General features: G+C 39.9%; 1 protein-coding gene across 6 annotated transcripts in view; it reads right to left on the bottom strand.

Annotated features, from left to right (window-relative positions):
- PTPRZ1 (protein tyrosine phosphatase receptor type Z1) overlaps positions 1–18,215 on the bottom strand; it is a 202,286-nt gene that overhangs the window by 135,736 nt on the left and 48,335 nt on the right. For all 6 annotated transcript variants that reach the window (XM_030549104.1, XM_030549106.1, XM_030549105.1 and 3 more), the window contains exon 2: positions 6,053–6,118. In XM_030549104.1, coding sequence (XP_030404964.1) covers positions 6,053–6,118 — 66 coding nt within the window. The remainder of the gene's footprint in view (positions 1–6,052; positions 6,119–18,215) is intronic.

Here is an 18,215-nt window from a genome sequence, read left to right as displayed (position 1 = left end):
CTGAGCCACTTTTTAAATCAGCTAATTCAATAATCCACACTATTTTTATCTTTTATGCTATAACTTTTATTAGGGTGGGACCCTCCAAAGCACAGTAGCATAGGTTTTTCTTTGTTACTTACAGCACTGATCTATCAGGTCATTTATTATTAATACATAGATATGATCACAGTCATGTATTTCCTGCAGGGCGATAGAAATATCAGGTCTGATCACAACATTATGCCAATACTGCTATAGTAGCCAGCAGGAATAAATACCAATATGATGTGACATGCACCCTCTCCTTGGAGCCAGGTGCATCCATGCTTCCTAGTTTCATCAGCCCTTGGCTGCTCCTGAATCTAAGTTTCCCATGTGTCAACACCCTGCCATCTCTCACTTAGTCCTAGGAAAAAGGAAGGAATTCATTAGTTTTTCATGGGGAAACCATCTTATTAAAAATGGTATTTAATAATTGCAATCTAACCACAATTTAATATCACTTAATTACAAGAGACAGATCTTCACCTTGTAGGGGTATAAATGTGGGCAAAGTCCCTCCCCCCAACCTACTAGTGCAGCTTTACCACATCAGGCATAGGGAGGAGAAGCTGGGGCTATGTCCCCAGTGCTCTCACTCTCTAAGAGGGAGGTGTGAAGTGGGCAGAGAGGGATCAGGAGTGGGTGGAGCCTTAGCTCTGCACTCCTAATATATAGGTAAACCCAGTTTAGCTGGCACACATCTCAGGGGTGGGACGGCGTTGTAATCAGCTACTGGTCAGGAGTGATAGTTGATAACTTTTCCTTGGAAATAAGACGGAAGTAAGGTCAGCTCTCTGTGCCACAATTCCTTCTCTGAGTTGCAGCTGAGGTGGCACAGCTATCTGCTGCCCCATGGAAGAGTGAGAAATAGAAGCACACTGATTCCTAAAATATTCATAGATTCAAGGTCAGAAGGGACCACTCTAAAACATCCCCCAAATAATTCCTAGAGTAAATCTTTCAGAAAAGCATTCAATTTTGATTTTAAAATTGCCGGTGATGGAGAATCTACCAATGCTCCCAGTAAATTGTTCCAATGGTTAATTACCTTCACTGTTAAAATTTTATGCATTATTTCCAGTTTGAATTTGCCTAGCTTCAGCTTGTAGTTATTGGATTGTGTCATACATTTCTCTGTTAGACCAAATAGGCCATTGTCAAATATTTGCTCCTCGTGTAGGTACTTACCGACTATAATCAAATAACCCCTTAAACTTTTCTTTGTTAAGCTAAATAGATTGATCTCCTTGAGTCAATCTCTATAAGGCATGTGTGTTGTAAGCCCTTTATCATTCTCATGGCTCTTCTCTAAACCCTCTCCATAAGCAAAGACTTCTTTTTCTGGCATTTCTATGAAATTGAGTTTGCCACAGAATTTACCCAGTTCTGAGGAATTAGGCAACAGAATCTAAGGTCAGAAAACCCTAAAGTTGGGCACCTGAGTCCATACATACGCAACAAACAGAACTTGAAATCTAACAGAATGTCTAAAAAATCAGGCCACTTTTCGTTAGGAGCCTAACTACGGATTTAGATACCAAACCCAGGTTTGGAAATGTTGTCCTATATTTTCAGCACTCACAGTTTCAAAGATAAACTTCTTAATGTGAACTGAACATGAGCTGAAATGGTGATGTTTACTGGAGACTGAAACTGACCACCTGAAACAGTAGCTCCAGCTGATATGTTTAATTATGGCAATATTAATGTTAATGTGGTTAGTCATTTCACCACTGATTGTTTTCACAGTAAAGTGCTTACCCATAACTGTCAGAGGCAATTGGGGTGGGTGCGAAGAGGGACATCAGGAGTCAAGAGTTGCTGATGTCGTAAACTAGTTGTTCAAGACCCACCAGAAAAAGTTCAAAATTATCTTCAACCCAGCTCAAAAGAAGGAGGAAAGAGATGAATCTTTTGCAGTGCCAAAAGCCACAGCAGCCCTCTGAATTCCAAACTACTCAACAACTCCCACACCTTCCTGGAAACTCCAATCTCAAATCACCTCTTACTTAATAGCCAGGGTGAAAGTTGGAGCTTTTGACAACTTCTGAAAGGCAGTTATGCATTGTCATGCTGCACGCTGGGAGGCAGTATAAACTGAATTTAACATCAAACAACAAGACAAGGAATACTGAACTGGTGGCATTATTCATTCACATATTAAATTCAATAAAAATATCTCCCTTTTTTATTTACTGGAAAATTGGGCAGAATTTCCAATTTTAGCATAATACTGCACTGGAGTCCTACAGAAGCTAGGGGCCTCATCAGAGAATTTAGATCCTGTTTGAGGCACATGGGAACATGAACAGAAACAATAAAACCCTGAGTAAGAGTAGAATTTCACCAAAAGAAAAAGTGATTATTTGTAGAAGGAGTCCATGTTTATAAGGTATATACACAGACTTGAAACTTCTCAGACCACATTCATCCAGATATATCAGAAAAGCTGCAGTAGGCCATTTATTCCAGCTAAAATTACGTATTTGAACATGGCATCCATACAAAAGCTTTCATGTAGATGTCACAAAAATAATTTAAACTCATGTTGCTTGTTTTACAGATTGAATTAACATGGGATTGTTGCTGCACCCAAAATATATATAAATGTTCATTGTCCACTAAATAATCAATTTCACCAAATGTAGTTGCTCAGTATACTTAATTTTTTCTCTGTAAGATTATCAGTCTCGTTATTTCTTAATATATGTCACTACTTTAGAAATGTTCCACACTGGACAAAGAGTCATTTCATCTGATAATTTAATGCCCAATTATAATCCTATTGAAATAAAGATATTTACTTGGCAGAATAGCTGTTAGGGTACATTTTTCTGTTTTATGCATTACACATCCACCTGCAAAATGCTTACATTTCTTGCACCTCCAAAATTCAACACTTGTGTATTCAAACCAGCTTACTTCACATGCAGATTTATAGATCTATGCATGCAAATGCACGGTTTAGTGCACAGCAGTAAATTGGGTTCTAATAAGAATTATGAAGTGTATTAAAAAAACAGGTATTCCTTCAGAATACAATGTTGTTAATAACATTTTATTAGGAGCCTAATTTAAAAGATATGTAAACAATACCATGGTATATTAAGGTGGCTTATTATTAAATTACATTTTCAGGATTTTTGGGAGGGAGATTCAAATTATTCTTTCATTTGTCCTATTCTATATCAGTTCATATGCCACCATTATTCCACTGTAGCAGACGAGCACCTTCCAGAAGTACATTAAGGGAGGTGACCATATGTCCGAGTTTCCCCTGACACAGCCTCTTTTTTTGAACTGCCTTTCTTTGTCCAGGCAGATTTTTCAAATAACAGGAAATGTCTGGGGTTTTTGCAGAGCAGAGAGGTTGTAGCTCAGAAAGAGCCCCAATTGGTCCACTTCCCGATTGGTCCCTCCCCTGCATTCATAGCTGATTGGTCCATTCCCCTGCAAGCCACAGCTGCCAGATCCTGCCCACCCAGGCCTAGGCTCCCAGCCTTGGGAAGGGTGTCCCACAGGGAGGTGCTGATTGACAACTGTTGCTGCATCCTGGGCTTGTGCCTGCTGTCCTGTCACTGCCCCCCATCTCCAATAAGTACCCCTACCACAGGTGTCCTCTCCAACATCCCCAGCTGTACCTCCCATCTATGTTCCGCTCTTCTCATTTAGCTCCTTCACCTCCTCCACAGAGTGTCCTCTTTTTGATAACCTGAAATATAGTAACTCTAGACGAACATTTGTGGGCAGGGTGAAGTTTGTCCAAACCTGGCTAAATTGCTGTTTACTAGCAGATCAGACTTACAGGCCCCTGTCTAAAGTAAATGGTGCAACTGCAGGAGAGGGAATTCTTCTACCTCATGCTGATGAAACTCAGTGGTTGGAGAGCCCCAAAGGCCCACAAAGCTGCCACAAGGCAACAGCCACAGAGGGTAATTTCTCAAGCTCTTTAGTGCTCAGGATTCAAGGCTATCAAATCCAAGCACAATTTGAGTCTGAGCAAAGAATGAGTACACTCTCGCAGTTTGGGCTGTACATTCAAATTTGTGCATGCAAGTTTATGCACCAAACTCCTAGTTTCCATATGCAACAAGGTATGTGCATACAGCGTATCTTGTATTGCCAACCTTGAGCATTCAAAAATCATCAGTCAGGCCTTAAAAATTCATGTGACTGGCTTAAAAATGTTGAGATTTAATAAACAAAGGTTGGGTTCTTTTTATTTGCCTTCTGGCTTTTGAGCTTTTAGAATGCTCTCAGGTTGTTACATTTTAGAGCTGTTCTCTGCAACCATGAGGACTAGAAACTTACTTTTAAAAAATGAAAGCTGAAGTTTTAATATATCTCTTGACTCCAGGAGCTGGAGCTTTAAGAAACACACCAAATATCATGACAGTTATGATAAAATTATGAGAGCTGGCAAAATTGAGTACATAGACAAATTCAAGTTTTGGTGACAACAAATGCATCCAGAAGGAGATAGAACATGTAAGACCAGGAAAGACTTTGCAAAAAGAGTCTTAGGAGGTCTCACAGCAACAGAGCTGTGCAGTTGAGCTGTGCAGTGCGGTCCCAGCCACATACAAACTTCTTAGAGGTTAAATCAGTTCATCTGAATGGTACAGATCCAGCTTTAAAAAAATCAGGCAGAGGATGCCCGTGGATTAGAGGTGTTACTGCAGTCCTGAGGGTGTAGTAGCAGCTGGAAAAAAGCTCTGATGGTATTTTGTGGCCTAAGGGGAGGTTCTGTCCTGCCCTGACCCCCATATCAATCCCCTATGCAAAAATGTGCAAAAACGCTTTACTAGTTCTTTGCACAGGGATTAGGATTTGGCCTCTGAGCATATGCATTCTTTGTGATCAACTCTGCTTTTATACAGAGTAATAGTTACAAAAGACAGAGAAGGAATTTGAATAAGGAATGTTGCGCTGATTGATCTTGCCCAGGGATACTATAGCGCAAAGTGTCTGAGTAGGTGTTTCCATTATAAACTCATTGTTAAGTGGTTTACGACTTGCCTGCTTCAATTCTCTCTGGGCTCAAACTTGTTATACATGTTCTACCATGGAAGAAAAGGTTTTGCCTTACAAACTGAGAGATGGAGACTAAAATCAGTTTAGATCTGTTTTTAGATTTGAAAAGTTATCTGTGGCTTCAGAAACTTTTTGAACTAAAGATATTAAAAGCTGAAATTTGCCAGGTTCCTGATTCTTCTCATACTGGTGCTTTTTGACAGTGATTAAGCAAATTAAAGTTATACAAAAAGTATGTGGCTATATACAGCTACTATATGTTACTTTGCATTTTTTAAAATTGGCTCTGAGTAAGATGTATTGAAATGTTAATTTTGTTCTAAAGGCATTATTTACATCTGAAAGATCACAGTCCTTTACAGCAAAATCTGGGATCCTGAAGTTCTAATACAGCCCATCTGTATAAGTCTTATTCACCTGTTATTCAATCCATACTGAAGACAAGTGTGGGTAAATCCCAAGCAGCACTAAAGCCCTCCCCTCCCACAGATGGGAGCTCTGTATCAAACTGACTGATCCTGGTAGCTGGTGTGAAAAAAAGACAGTCAGGTGCTGCAAAGCTGAATCCTACCAAGTTCCAGGAGTGGACATAGAGCAGATGCAGGTAATTTCGCTACCCCTCAGCCAGCCATGGCCTGTCTGCCTTGCATAATCTCCAAATTATGATATACAGGTGATGAGAGAGAACGCCTAACAATAGAAGGTGAGTACTCAAGTGTTAAAGACCGTTGCATGTTAAACCACTTTGCTTAATCAGAGCCATGCTGTTTTGAGTGTAACAAATTCAATGAAAACAAATTTAGCCTGTTCTACAGCAACTTGAATCAATATTTGTTCCTGAAACTTTCCAGACTTAAATTTCAAACTCTGTATAATATAAAACTCAGTCCCCAGTACAACTTTAGCTACAGCTATATTGCAGACCCCAAGAGTTATAATAGTGAATGTGAAATATCAAATCAAAATATTTTCTTCAGTCACTTAATGCATTTACCTGTATAGGACCAGTCAATCTCTTCAATCATTTTTCTCTGCTGTCTATAGTATCCGTAAACCAAATCTACAAAAAAAATAATAAAAACAGAAAAGTATCAGTAACAAAAAAAAAAAGAAGGGATGAATCCACAAACAAGTTGTGATGCTGGTAGACCAGGTACCAGCTCATGCCAGAACCCCAGTCCAATTCACTTGTATGTTAGTATAGATCAAAGTGATTGTTAAAGGTATGAGTGTATTTAGTATTTAAATGTCTTGAACACTAGTGGGATGTTATTTGCATTGTTTTTACTTATTGCATCCCATTATAATGTTGTAGCAAACATTTACATTGTGTATACCCTTGGGACTAAATAACACATCAAACAAGAAAGAAGCCTTGTGGAATTCAAATGAAGAACTTTAACAGAAAAAGTGCTAACTTCAAAGCAAGTGGCCATTGTGTGTGATGATCAGAGGTCAAAGACTCAAAATGCATTCCTCACTACATTATCAAAGGAAAAGCCCATGTGGGTAGTGACATTGTCAGCTTGTTTTCTGTGAGAAGTATGGACTCAAGGAAAGGTCCTGCATTTCTGGACTATTTGGACTCTTATAGGGAAGTGTACCAGACGCAAAACAGAGTTCCTCAGACACCTTTTGGATATTCTGGAAGAGACTTTTGGGAATGTGGCAATTTATAACATTACTGACACCACTGGAGTTACAAACTGTGACTCACCAGTGCCTATATTTAAACTCTCAATAACTCTCATGTCCTTTTCTTAGCTAATAAACCTTTAGTTAGTTTACTAGAGAACTGGCTTCCAGCATTGTCTTTGGTGTAAGATCTAGCGTACCAATTGATCTGGGGTAAGTGACTGGTCTCTTGTGATTGGAAGCAACATAAAATTAAATATGATGTAATTTTTGTCATAAAAGCTCATTTAGACTGGAGAGGCTAGGGGGACTGTCTGTGGCTCCATAGTTAGCAGTATAGTGATCCAGGAGTTCACATTTGTTAATGGCTTGGTGAAATCTAATTATAGAACACTCTACCACTTTGGGGTATCCACCCTGTTTTCTGACATTCTGCCCTGAGGTAGGCTCTCACAGTCATGAGCCACTCCAGACAGTGTGACACAAGTGAATTATCATTTCTAATGCCTAGACATTTATTAAATTCACCTGTTTTAGATTTTGAATGGTAAATACAGGATAAACAAAACACTAATGCCATCAATATTGCAGTCTACATTGGTCTTATAAGCAAATATGCACAAAATAGTAATGTATTTTAGTAGTTTTATTTGAATGTAGATTATTGACCACTTTTAAAGCTTTTGCTCATCCACATTTGATATACTTGTAGGTAGCAGGACTAATGAAACATATTTTTCTTCTTTCCAGTCTTCATTCCGTCCCCATTCCCTTCTTTCCATTCTCCATCACATCTAAAGTACAGCAACTGGCACCAGAAACTCCCGCTTCCAGAAAACGTATTCCTTCGTGGCCCTTCAGAAATGGTCAATTCTGGCTTCACTGAAGTCAGTGAGAATTTTGACATTGACTTCAAGGGGCCAGGATTTCACTCTAAGGGTATGTCTACACTACAGGATTATCCCGATTTTATATAAACCGGTTTTGTAAAACAGATTGTATAAAGTCAAGTGCACGCGGCCACACAAAGCACAATAATTCAGCAGTGTGCATCCATGTACCGAGGCTAGCGTCGATTTCTGGAGCATTGCACTGTGGGTAGCTATCCCGTAGTTCTCGCAGTCTCCCCTGCCCATTGGAATTCTGGGTTGAGATCCCAGTGCATGATGGTGCAAAAACAGTGTCGCGGGTGATTCTGGGTAAATGTCATCACTCATTCCTTCCTCCGTGAAAGCAACGGCAGACAATCATTTCATGCCCTTTTTCCCTGGATTGCCCTGGCAGACGCCATAGCATGGCAACCATGGAGCCTGTTTTGCCTTTTGTCACTGTCACCGTATGTGTACTGGATGCCGCTGACAGAGGCGGTACTGCTGCGCTACACAGCAGCATTCATTTGCCTTTGTAAGATAGCAGAGACGGTTATCAGTAGTTCCGTACCATCTGCCATGCCATTGTAAATTGGCGATGAGACGATGGTTATCAGTCGTTCTGTACTGTCTGCTGCTGTCATGGGTGCTCCTGGCTGGCCTTCGCTGAGGTCGGCCAGGGGCGCAAAGACAAAAATGGGAATGACTCCCCAAGTCATTCCCTCCTTTATGTTGTATCTAAAAATAGAGTCAGTCCTGCCTAGTATATGGGGCAAGTGTATTAGAGAACCAGTGTACCAGAGAGCACAGCTGCTCCATGTCAGATCCCGCAGAAATGATGAGCTACATGCCATTCTAGGGGGTGCCTCTGCAACAAACCCACCCGTTGCTTCCCTCCTCCCCCAACCCTCCTGGGCTACCATTGCAGTTTCCCCCCATTTGTGTGATGAAGTAATAAAGAATGCAGGAATAAGAAACACTGACTTTTTAGTGAGATAAAATGAGGTGGAGGCAGCCTCCAGCTGCTATGATAGTCCAGGCAGGACATTAAACGGTGGGGGGGAAAGGAGTCCAGCATCTCGCTGCTATGATAGTCCAGGCAGTACAGAATCTTTTCTTTACACATGAAAGGGGGGGGGCTGATGGAGCTCAACCTCCAGTTGCTATGATGAAAACGGTTACCAGCTGTTCTGTACCATCTGCCGGGATGATCGGGAGTCATTCTTATTTTTACCCAGGCGCCCCCAGCCGACCTCACCTGAGGCTAGCCAGGAGCACTCACAGGATGATGACGAGGACGGCTACCAGTCCTTCTGCACTGTATCATCTGCCACCAGAGAAGGAAGGAGAGAGGATGCTGCTGTTCAGTGCCACAGCACCGTGTCTACCAGCAGCATGCAGTAGACATACGGTGACATTGAAAAAAGTCAAGAAACGATTTTTTTCCCTTTTCTTTCATGGGGGGAAAGAGAGGGTAAATTGACAAGATATACCCTGAACCACCCCAGACAATGTGTTTGACCCTACAGGCATTGAGAGCTCAGCCAAGAATGCAAATGCTTTTCGGAGACTGCGGGGACTGTGGGATAGCTGGAGTCCTCAGTACTCCCTCCCTCCCTCCATGAGCATCCATTTGATTCTTTGGCTTTCCGTTACGCTTGTCACACAGCGCTGTGCTGTGGACTCTGTATCATAGCCTGGAGATTTTTTTCAAATGCTTTGGCATTTTGTCTTCTGTAACGGAGCTGTGATAGAACAGATTTGTCTCCCCATACAGTGATCAGATCCAGTATCTCCCATACGGTCCAAGCTGGAGCTCTTTTTGGATTTGGGACTGCATCGCCACTCGTGCTGATCACAGCTCCATGCTGGCCAAACAGGAAATGAATTTCAAAAGTTTGCGGGGCTTTTCCTGTCTACCTGGCCAGTGCATCTGAGTTCAGATTGCTTTCCAGAGCGGTCGGATACTGCCCGAAGGTCAGTACCGTTGATTTGCAGCCACACTAACCCTAATCAGACATGGCAATACCGATTTCAGCGCTACTCCTCTCGTTGGGGAGGAGTACAGAAACTGGTTTAAAGAGCCCTTTATATCGATATAAAGGGCCTCGTTGTGTGGACAGGTGCAGGGTTAAATCGGTTTAACGCTGCTAAAATCAGTTTAAACGCGTAGTGTAGACCAGGCCTAAGTCTTTCTTTGTCCAGCATGTGACTGGACTTCATTTGATGATAAGGGAAACAAAGCTTTCTGCACTGGATTTTCAGCACTGAACAGAAAAATTGGTTACTATTAAAAGTGCGTATTATACCTTGATTTATGTAGTTTTGTTTTTAAATGAATATCCACCATTAAATAACCTCAGACCAAACTCTGCTCTCACTAATGCCCATACAACTCCTGTGACTTTATTGGTGTGCACAGGTAATAAAAGCAGAATCTAGGCCCTCATGTTTAGATAGAGGTTGCAGGGGTTTTGAGAACCCCTGTCATATTTCAGGGTCATAACCCTAATGTAGTTTCTTTAAACATTGTTCAAAAGAAGCACACTGTAACCTACTGCAGAAACAACTAACTATGCAGGCATACCAAGTGCATGTACTGATTGTCTTTTTTGAGAAAAAGCTGTAAGATGTTGTAAAACTCTGCTCATATTGTGCCATTGATAAAATTTTACAAAAACAAACAAGTTAGCTCAGCAAGGTCCCTATATTATTTTCACCAGGAACCTTGGAAGAAAGCCATCATATATTATTGATTATAGGACATTACAATTATAGTTGCTTCTGAGCAAGAATATTTACATATATATCACAATAATTCTCCAGTTGTTTCCCTGGAGCATGTTGCTGATTCTGACAGGACACCTGAATCATCCACATGACTCCAACTCCTTTAAGACATTTCCCCTGAAATCTTGCAGCCCCTATACATGTGTACATCCACTGTAGTCAACAGAATTTGGTGTGCACAAAAACAGCAGGATAAGGCCCTTAGGAGGCAAAGTGGTAAGTGAGCTATGTGTAGAGTATAACTGAAAGTGACAGCCAAGCCATGCATTATGTATATTAGCACTTTTTCTGTACCACGTTATCAGTCTTTTCTTTTAATCAATATGTAAAAGAAAGCTATTTAAGCCCTGATTCCCAGGTGTTAGTTGCTGTCTCCAATTTCCTCCTTTATCTGTTGTTCTCCTAATTGTTACTTGAAACAATCCGTTGGGCATTCATATGCTAATGAAGCAGAGTTTGGGCGCGAGAGAATACTACCACTTTTTAAATTCCATACGGGGAGGTCTGATGGACAAGGAGTGATAGCTTCAATGAACAAGAAAAAAAGGAGAAAGATTCACTTTTTTGGTGCATTATACACTTTTATACCCAGTAAATCTTGTGGGAAGCCTGTATAAATGCCAGAGGATTTTCTAAGTTCATACACCTTCTTTACTCTGCTATTCACCTATTGTACTCTTTACAAAATCCTCACAGAAAACTGATTTACAAATACTATGCTTTCCCGCATTTGCAATTGTTAACTTTTTCCTATTGCTCTCTTTCCATTTTAAAAAATTGAAAATTGCAGTACACACACACAGAATGAACTGCTTTTGAGGAAGGTGATGGTGGAAGTAATGCACAGCTGGGGAGGGGAGAGTTTGAAAAGAAAGAGTGAAAGACAGAGAGAGGACACAAATGCAGCAGTTTTTCCTCAGTGGTACTGGTGTAATACTACTATGAGAAAATACAGTAATGCTTTGTGTAAATACTTGAGGTTGACCAGCTGAAGATGTATGGACAAAATAGGGGTGGGATATCTTTGTGTAATTTATTGTGTGTTATAATTAACAAATCTACAACCACTTTATTCCTGGCTACCTAGGAGTAGGCATCCAAGTAAATGTAATGCTTTATTGTGTTTAAATTAAAATTTTATTTTAGCTGAATGGAAGAAGAAAATAATTTAAAGAGGAAACAAAAAATGAAGTCAAATGTGCATTATTAGAAACTAATTTCTGGACCAAACGCTTGATTTTAAAAATTGATGGCAACATGGCTTTTGTAAAATTGACCCACAGTATTTCATCCAATACCTAAAAATAGTTTGAACTCTAATACCAGAGGTTTTATTTTATAAAGCAAAAATACTCCATGTTTTCCTGTGCACATAGGCTTGCCTGAAGCTGCAGAACATGTTTCCACAGCTTTTGATTTATTCATACAGCAAGTTGGTGGAGTCATAGGATCATGTTTTAGCCAGTTGCACGGCTACCTTTATATAAAAGTCAGACAGGAATGAAAAATAATTAAAATGCTTTTCATTTCATTTCCCTATTCCCCCACACTTCTACCAGGCCAAAAATTTCCTTGTGAAGCTGTGAAACTAATTTTCTTTTATTTCTGCACAAATGGATTTCAGTGGTGCACATAGCATTTCTACTGGCACTTAAGGGACATTTCTGGCAAGAGGCTACTCTGATGAAAATGGGTTACTACCAGGTTGACGCATTCATTGTTGGCCTTGTTGCATGTTCCAGTCCTTAGCTAGGAGGAGAAAATGGAGGAAGATAATTTTCTGGTTAAAATGGAGTACTGCCAAGACAAGATCTAGTAGTTATTTTTCACTATTATAAATATAAATACCCAGAGTCTCCTTTCACTTACATCAATTTTACCCCCAATTACCTCATCAGTTAAATTACCAGTTTAGCTCCATTTACCTTAGTGAAGTTACTCCTACTTTACTTCTGGGTACATAAGATTGACTCATGCCCAGAATTTTTATTAATTAAATGCAAAAGTAAATAATGAATAGTTCTGTCAATAAAAACAAAAACACTTCTATGCCTGTGACCCTCATTTGTTCTGGCTCCTTTATATTACTGACATTGGGCAAAGGGGCCAGAGAGCATAAAAGGCCTTTAAAAACCTCAGATCCAGCCAGGAACCCTCCTCACAAGCTCCAACGCAGGAGACATTGCTCATGGCAGAAGGGGCATGTCTTTAACAGGTCTAGCATATGACAGAAATGGATTTTATTTAAAAACCGTGGGCCATATTAGTTATATCTGTTCAATCCTCATTCACTTCATTAACGTGCCATAGAAAAACTGAGAACAGCATCTGCATCCATTACAATTCAGTAATTAGGAAAGAGTATGGCTAGAAAATATTAAATACAAGTAAAACATAAATGAGTTTATTGCTTTTTAATCTTTATATTTGAATGTTTTCCCAGTATGAAAACTTTTAGGTTTCCCTATCCCCACAAACAAGGCATTTCAGCACTGCAATTTTATTAATATATGTACTATAAACATTATAAACACAACTTCATGTAGATACTACAACTAAGGCATTAGCAGGCACTTCTAACTGGACTTTGGGAAGGTTTTTTTTTACTATTAGTTCTTAGTAAGACTATACCTCATTGTTAATCTCACATCTATCAAGCCATACTTACTTTTGGGCCTAGCTTTTCTTATGACTATCATAAGTATCCCCAAAGAACTCAGGGGAGCAAAAACTACTTAGTAGTAGTTAAGAGTTGCAGAATCAAGCTGTTAGAAACGTCCTGTTCTTGTGGACCATCTCTAAAGTTGAAACCATTTGTTTTTCCTATTTGTCTGACAGAGTCCAAATTTACTGACCTTCTAATTGCTTAGCAAGGTGTTAGTATTCACTCAGTGGCAAGTTCTGTTTAACTTACACCCATGCAATATTCAAATAAATAGGGTTGCATGGGTTTAAGTGAGCAGAATCTGGCCTCTAGACATTTGCCAGAAAGGGTGGGTGATTTTAAGAGTCTGAATGTCCTTTGCCCTTCATGGAGATAGAGTCCTCTTTGTGAGGATTTGTTGTCATTTGGAAGATGGGGATTACCTGCTTTTAATATTGATCTGCATGTATGTCTAGAGATTGGACCAAGGGCATTTTATAAAACTAATATAACTTTTAAACACACACAAAAGCATTCAAACTAGCAGTGTTATGGTTAGTAGTCCACAGAGAGCCCAGTGAAACTGATATGCAAAACTCTCATAGATTTCAAGGACAGCAAGATCAGGCCAGGGTCTAGAGATGAGGTTTTATTTCACTCCCCTCATTTAAGTTCTCCTCAGCAGTGTGTTCTTCCATTACAAAGCAGACTGGAATAAAACTTGCCTATCTTCTTTCTTCTGTGCACCCAGCCAGGTATGGACATGCTAAAGTTTTGCATAGGCTTAGAAATATTCATTGCAAGCGGACATTCACACTTTGCAGCTCCACATTAAAAATTTTTTCCTGACAGATGGGTTACAGGAGAAGCCTGGAAACATAGAGTTAATGAGTGATTCGCACTGCTATGCCCAAGAAGCTGCAAACACATTACATTATCTATTATTGCATTTTCTGGCTGTCATTTATCATTTTTCTTGGCTACTTTCCAACCATTCTTGGCAGCATCATTTTTTCCCAAAGATTTGTTATTGAATTTGATGAATTTTTTCAGGCTGCTGCCAGCGAGAAACTGAATGTATGGTACATATGCCACATATGTTGGTCACCATTAAAAAGTCACCAATGACCAAAAGTAGCCACACAGTTGTTTTTAGGTTACCATAATATTTCCTGGTGCTTAATGCTTTTTCTTAAATACATCTGTTTGGTAAGTGTAGTAAGTGTTGAGTACCTCTGTCACTCAGTAAATGGTCTGTCAAGTATGACATATTATGTAGGGATTTTTAATTTTTTTTAGAGAAGAGGCGAGAAATGCCTACAGGGAACTACATTAAGCTCATTTATTGTGTGACTTTAGCAAGATCTTAACACTGTGCTCTAATAGTTAGAAGAGAGTGTATTGACCAATTAAATAAATGTAAATGCATATGACTTTACTATCTGATTAACCTTGGGCAAGAGATGTCATAAAAGATAAAACACTTAATATTAACAATGAAGGCCATTCTTGTGCATCCTACTAATGATCTTCTCAATGTATAGAAGCAGCATGCCTTGAAAGTTTCATCAGTGCATTCTAATAACTACCCAGATGATCCCACTGCATATTTTTAGTATTTATAACACAATGCCAGTCCATGTCATGCCTTAGGTTTGGATATGCCCAAGGCAGGAACCATTACGTAGATAGTTTCCAGAATTCTTCCCAGCCTACAGACTGAATGCACATCTACTTTTCCTGAGCTTTTGCTGACCTATTAAAAAAGAACAAGCAATTAACATGTTCGGGAAAAACAGTCATCACAATTTTTGCTAAAAATCTTCATGCAATTTACTGGCTGCCTGCACTATTTTTAAATCTGTCAATATACTTAGTAAAGCAGGATATGGGAAGTCGATTTTATAAACCATTAGATTCTCATTTCCTATCTTCAGTAATTGCACCAGAGAGGGTGCAAAGGAGATATTCTGAGGGGAGGAATTCTGGTTAAATCAATGCTCCTAGGGAAAGCATGCTGGAATGGTCGCTCCACTGCAGAGGATACAGTGTATGCTTCCCTCTATGTCCAGCCAGCTCACTGGCCAACCTAGGGGTACAGGAGGTCATGGCTCTGTCTTCACCCATTTCATGCAGTTACTAACATGGATACTAACAAGGTTCTTACTCCCTAACATTGAGTCTGGCAAGAGATGTAGGCCAGCAACCATCTGGACCTCAACCCAATAAGGGTTTGATATTTTTACATCAGTAATAAATGAATGTGCTGCACAGTTCTATACAGCAAAGCTTCATTACATTTCTAGACTGTAAACATACTGGTGTGTTGTACATTGGCTGTACTTAGAGAGTGTTCATTGACATTAGTGTTAAAACCAGGACCTCAGTACTTGCAATTTTCCCTAAAATATTTGTTAGTAAAGTACAGGGAATACTGCAGATACTGAGGTAATGGCAATTCTTAAATCTATACTAATGATATTTCTTCTACTGGACTCACTGTCTATTCTTCATTTCAGTGTATTGCTATTTATATTCCTATTACCACCTGGTATATTTTTAGGGCCAACTGCTGGCTCTCCTGGATATGCATATGTGAGAGAAAAGGGATCTATGAGAGGAAATGTGAGGCATAACTGTTCCCTAATCCTGGTTCTCTGAAATCCCAGAAAACTGGCACTTTGCAGGCTATCTTTGAATTCACAAGAGTTGCCCAAAAGCATTCCAAGGTGGGGCTCAGGAATCACGTGCACAAATATACCTAGAGTAGAACACATGTGATCGCTATGCACTCATCCTTGGAGAAATCTGCATAAGAAGCTTTTAGGGGTTGCGTGAAGCAACATGGCCAGCCAGAATATGGTGCGCGCACGCGCGCACACACACACACACACACAAAATGCTGATTTGCACATATTTCAGATAAACCTGAAGAGAGTCAGAATTCAGCTAATTTCAGAATACAGAATCTATGCAGAATCCATTCCATATTTTTTCTCTCCAACTATCTGCTGAATTCAGTTAACAGACTAATTTAGTTCTAAAAGTTGCCCCCAAATGCTGAAATAACAGCCTTTTAGGATGATGGGCAACAAGCTATCCAAGCTTAGATCATTTTCCTTAGCAAAGATACAGTGTTTAATCAATCATTGAAAATATGAAACTTTACCTTTCTGCAATCACCATCCCCCATATAGACCAACGTTTTGATAACACAATAAAAAGGCCTTTTACCAATTCTTGTGTGGTACTGGTGCACCATATCTCAATTTGTTTGTTGAGCCACAAAATGCAGGTTAAGACCTTTTGTTACTTGTCATCTTGAACTTTGTTTGTAACACTAAACTGGAAAACTTCCCGTCAGCTAATCTCTCATAGGTTTCAAATTAGTTCAATGGAAATGAAAGTTCACATATTGTGGCATTTAGCTGTCAGTGCTCCCTAACCAAATGCCAACAGATCTTGGCTTTCTAGTGCAAGGAAATTAAATATTTGCAACAAAAATGAGATAAAGCCTGAGAACAAGGCATAGTCTCAACACTGTAACACAAAACCAGAAACTTCATAGCCATTATTTGTTTTCGGTAAATTGCAATGACAATCACCCAGACAAAAAAAAACAATTAACTGTACTTCCAACCAGACTTGGTAGGGGTGAAGGAGAAGAAGGGAATGATCTGTGAACTACCCATTGTGAGTAGTTTTCAGAAGAGCCTAAGTGCCATTTTCAAAAGTGACTTTAGGAGTAGAGGTGGTAAAGATTTTTCTCAAAAACTTCCCTCCCCAAGGAAAAAAAATGCAGATTTGGGTTGACCAAAACATTTTGCAAATTCACATTGAATTTGCCAAAAATTGTGTCAGTAAACAAAACAAACAAAAAAACCAAACAAACCCACAAACCTTTAAAAAAAAACAAACAAAAAATTAAAACCACAACCAAAAAAACGCATTTTGACATTCTCATAATGAAATATTTTGATTATTTGATTTGAAGTGACTTACTTGCAAAATTTCCTTTGATTTTTAACAAATAATAATGTAGAAAAAGCCCAAAATCAAAATGAAACATTTCATTTTTGGCTAAACAAAATATGTAGTTGAACCAAAACCAAGTTTTTCCAACTTTGCAATTTGCTAAAAATCTCCAAAAAATTCAATTTTGGATCAACCCAAAACATTTTTTCCTAAATTTTTCAGAATTGCCAATGAACCAAAAAATACGTTATTCACATAGCTCTACGTCTCTTAAAAATAAATGGGATTAAGCTCCTACATGGCTAAATCACTTTTGAAAATGGAATTTAGAAGCCTAAATTGCTTAGGTCCTTTCGAAAATATCATTTTATGAGCCTAATCCAAAGCTTAAGGAACTCAGTGTAAAGACTCCAGTTGATTTCCATAGCCTTAGGATCACATGTTATAAAAGAGAAACTGAACTTTTTGTCCCCTCAGATTTTAGAGGAAACTTTATTCATTTGAATAGATATTCAGCTGCTACACTCTGCCTTCTTCAAATAATCCAGTAATGCTTTTCTTTGCCATCTTTTCTTTAGAAAAAACAGTAAATGATGTGATATAATACATCTCTAAGGGTATGTCTACATCTACAATTTTGCAGCGCTGGTTGTTACAGCTGTATTAGTACAGCTGTATAGGGCCAGCGCTGCAGAGTGGTCACATTTACAGCAACCAGCGCTGCAAGTGGTGTTAGATGTGGCCACACTGCAACGCTGTTGGGCGGCTTCAAGGGGAGTTAGGGGAATGTGAGAGCAAACCGCAGGGAAGCAGGTCTCCTTCCCCGCGGTTTGCTCCAGTGTTCCCCGAACACCCCCCCCCCAAGCAGGTCTCCTTCCCCACGGTTTGTTCTCGCGTTCCCCGAACCCCCCTGCAAGCAGGTCTCCTTCCCAGCGGTTTGCTCCGGTGTTTTTTGAACCCCCGTGCAAGCAGATCTCCTTCCCCGCAGTGTGCTGTCGCGTTCCCCGAACCCCCGTGCAAGCAGGTCTCCTTCCCAGCGGTTTGCTCCGGTGTTCCCCGAACCCCCCTGCAAGCAGGTCTCCTTCCCAGCGGTTTGCTCCGGTGTTTTTTGAACCGCCGTGCAAGCAGATCTCCTTCCCCGTGGTGTGCTGTCGCGTTCCCCGAACCCCCCTGCAAACCGCGGGGAAGGAGATCTGCTTGCACGGGGGTTAGGGGAACGTGAGAGCAAACCGCGGGGAAGGAGA

Source organism: Gopherus evgoodei, chromosome 1 (genome assembly GCF_007399415.2).
Source record: "Gopherus evgoodei ecotype Sinaloan lineage chromosome 1, rGopEvg1_v1.p, whole genome shotgun sequence".
NCBI lineage: Eukaryota > Metazoa > Chordata > Testudines > Testudinidae > Gopherus > Gopherus evgoodei.
Note: the sequence above shows the minus strand (reverse complement) of the source record. Positions and strands in the feature narration are given on the sequence as shown.